We start from the raw sequence: 2,742 nt of genomic DNA on the forward strand, positions 1-2,742 counted from the left end.
TGCAAATCTGAAGTACAATTACGCATCAAAGGATGTATCTCCCACATAAAAATTCAATTATATTGAACATGTCCAGGAAAACATGGGTGGAAGGAGAATCATATCCCAATTTATTAATAAGAAAAAAACCAGTCTTTGCTAGAAATTTATTTTGCATCTATCTTGTGTTTAATATAAGAAAATAAAACCTAATAAGTACCAATAATTTGAATAAATGTTTATGACAAACAAAAGTCAGTTGTCATCGAGGAAGTACTTGAGGCCTGAAGCATCAGACTGTAAAGAGGCCTTAATAGCAGCATCATTGTATTCAGTAACAGGAGAAATTATTGGCTGGGTCTGGGGTGGAGTAAAGAATGGTACACTGCTCTCTTCTCGAGGTGGGAATTCAACTCCAGCAGCCTGTGATATATATTTATACATAGATTACTTAGAATACTTTATTATAAAAGTGAGTTAAGAAATCAAAATAGGTTCCTTTCCAAATACTGTAGTAGCGCATTAGCTATAAAAACTCTAAACAGAAAAAGAAACACATAGAATTAATACAACCCATCCAAACACAGACGCAAAACATTCATCATAACTTAAGCATCAAGGACAACACTAAGGGATTCAACTTCAGCATATATATACCTTGTAGGCTAGTATAACCATGTATAACTAACATTCACATTCATCTGCAACCCATGCTATTGCATATCTCACATAAAGCAGAAAGCAAAAAAAAAAAAAAAGGTTGATCATATCATATTTACACTTTAATCAACTTAAATAAGCTTTTGCCCAAATGCCTTGGCTGACGAAGTAATTAACAAGAGAAAATTGTGTATCAAGCTTAACATGCTAAAATAACATTTAATAAACTAACAACCTTCAGTTCATTATATGCTGCATAGTATTGAGGATATCTCCCCTGAGGTCCCCCGAAGGCTTCTTGCCATGTGTTAATTCGGATTAGTATCTTTTCCCTCACATTCAAGTTTGGCTGCAGAATTTAAACAATTGCATCAGACAAGTTAGACTTACTAGGAATGCATAGGAGAGATTCACAGTGAAAGGACAAGAAAAACAGATAGGATCAGAAGAAAATTAGGGTACCTTCTTCTTTACTATTTTAACCATTTCATGTAAGATATCACGCTCAACTATCTGCTGGAAAACACTCTCACCACAATTTTTGCTGAGAGTTTCTAAAGCCTAGATCAAAACATTCAATGAAAATTGTATCACAATTGAACAATGGTTGCTTGATTGAAAGTAAAACATACCAGCAACAACTGATTCATATAATAAAAAATTTAAGTTATATTTTGAATAAGAGAAACTTACAATGACTTAAAATGACATCATAATGAATATGACGAAAAACCCACATGTAAAACAAGTACAAAAGACAAATAAATATATTCTTATATGTATAAAGAAATACTAACAAAAAGAGCCAGAAGTTGTATTTTCGGATTTTTAGTGCCAAGACGCTTCTTGAGTGTCTTTAAGGCATCTTTTGCTTGCCTGCAAATCAATACAAGTATAATTTGGCTATAAAATTGGAAAGTAAATTTAGGATCAACAAATGTACAAAAAACAACAAAAGACATACACAAGCGTTCCACCAAAAAGATAAATAGAAAGTACCCAGGGTCCATGTTAATAATATCACATAATTCAATGTTTATTGCCCAGTCTGGACCAATCAGCATATCACTAGTTGCCCTCTCAGCGTAGGCTGCAGCATTACCAGCCATGTCTCTTCCCTTCAGTTAAGTCTCCTGTCCTCAAATTTTCTGTAAAACAAAAAAGACCCACAAATTCAATCATCAAATTTAGTTCAAAATAGAAGACGCAAACATATACCTATGAATGATCATCACTACTATTTTTGTCTACCCATTCTCAAATTCTATATACTAAATCCACCATTAAGACAAAATAATCCAAATTTGGGGATACAAATCAAGCATTTTCAATTTCTAATAGAAAACAATTAAATTAAATATCCCACTCGCCAAACAAGTGTCTAAATTATATCAAAATCACGAAAAGAAAACAAAAACTAGATAACGCCTAGCAACAACAGAAAGATGGTTAAACTTAAATACAACCACCTATGCAATGAGTACGCACAAAATATGTCCTAATAGATTATTTATAAACTAAATACAGAAAATACCAAATACACAACTTTAACCAAAAGTAAACAGTGCCCTTCTATGTCCAAATAAACATTTATAGATAATCTAACCATCTTCAAGGGGGAAAAACCAAGAGGGAACATAATCTATAAAAGGTACAGTAATGGAACAATGAACTGGTCATAAAATACATATGATAACTAAAACCTGAGACACTTAAAAGATCAAATTGCACGAAGACAAAAGGGAAAACAACTTACAGAATTCCATTTGTTCTTCCATTTTTCACATCAGCCAACATTCTTTATTATCAAATCAACTACAGCTATGACAAAGAAAAGGAGAGGAGCAAATCAACTTACTGAAATTTGAGACTAAAGTATCCTCTCCCGTATATTATTGAAGCTTCGGAGGGAAAGGGGGGGGGGTGGAAACTCATAAAACAACATGCTCACAAACATAAACTGTGAGACCATTATATATTATTGAAAAAACATAAACTCATCAACCATTCAAAAACATATACACCCAAAGGATCAGAAATAGCTGTCCAAATAAGCATTAGCAACCAGCAAGTGTCATCAATTATAAAACCAGTCAAAAGAAA

At 32.8% G+C, this 2,742-nt stretch overlaps 1 protein-coding gene across 1 annotated transcript; it reads right to left on the minus strand.

Moving 5' to 3' along the window:
* Positions 1 to 202: 202 nt before the first annotated feature.
* On the minus strand, positions 203 to 1,793 carry LOC133780628 (TOM1-like protein 3). The gene is made up of 5 exons (XM_062220250.1): positions 1,639 to 1,793; positions 1,437 to 1,515; positions 1,102 to 1,200; positions 875 to 988; positions 203 to 402 (listed from the first exon to the last, which is right to left on the minus strand). Exons 1-5 carry the CDS (start codon positions 1,746 to 1,748, stop codon positions 235 to 237), a joined length of 570 nt encoding a protein of 189 aa, XP_062076234.1. The 5' UTR covers positions 1,749 to 1,793; the 3' UTR covers positions 203 to 234.
* Positions 1,794 to 2,742: the final 949 nt, after the last annotated feature.

This window comes from Humulus lupulus, chromosome 5 (genome assembly GCF_963169125.1).
Source record: "Humulus lupulus chromosome 5, drHumLupu1.1, whole genome shotgun sequence".
In the NCBI taxonomy this organism is placed as follows: domain Eukaryota; kingdom Viridiplantae; phylum Streptophyta; class Magnoliopsida; order Rosales; family Cannabaceae; genus Humulus; species Humulus lupulus.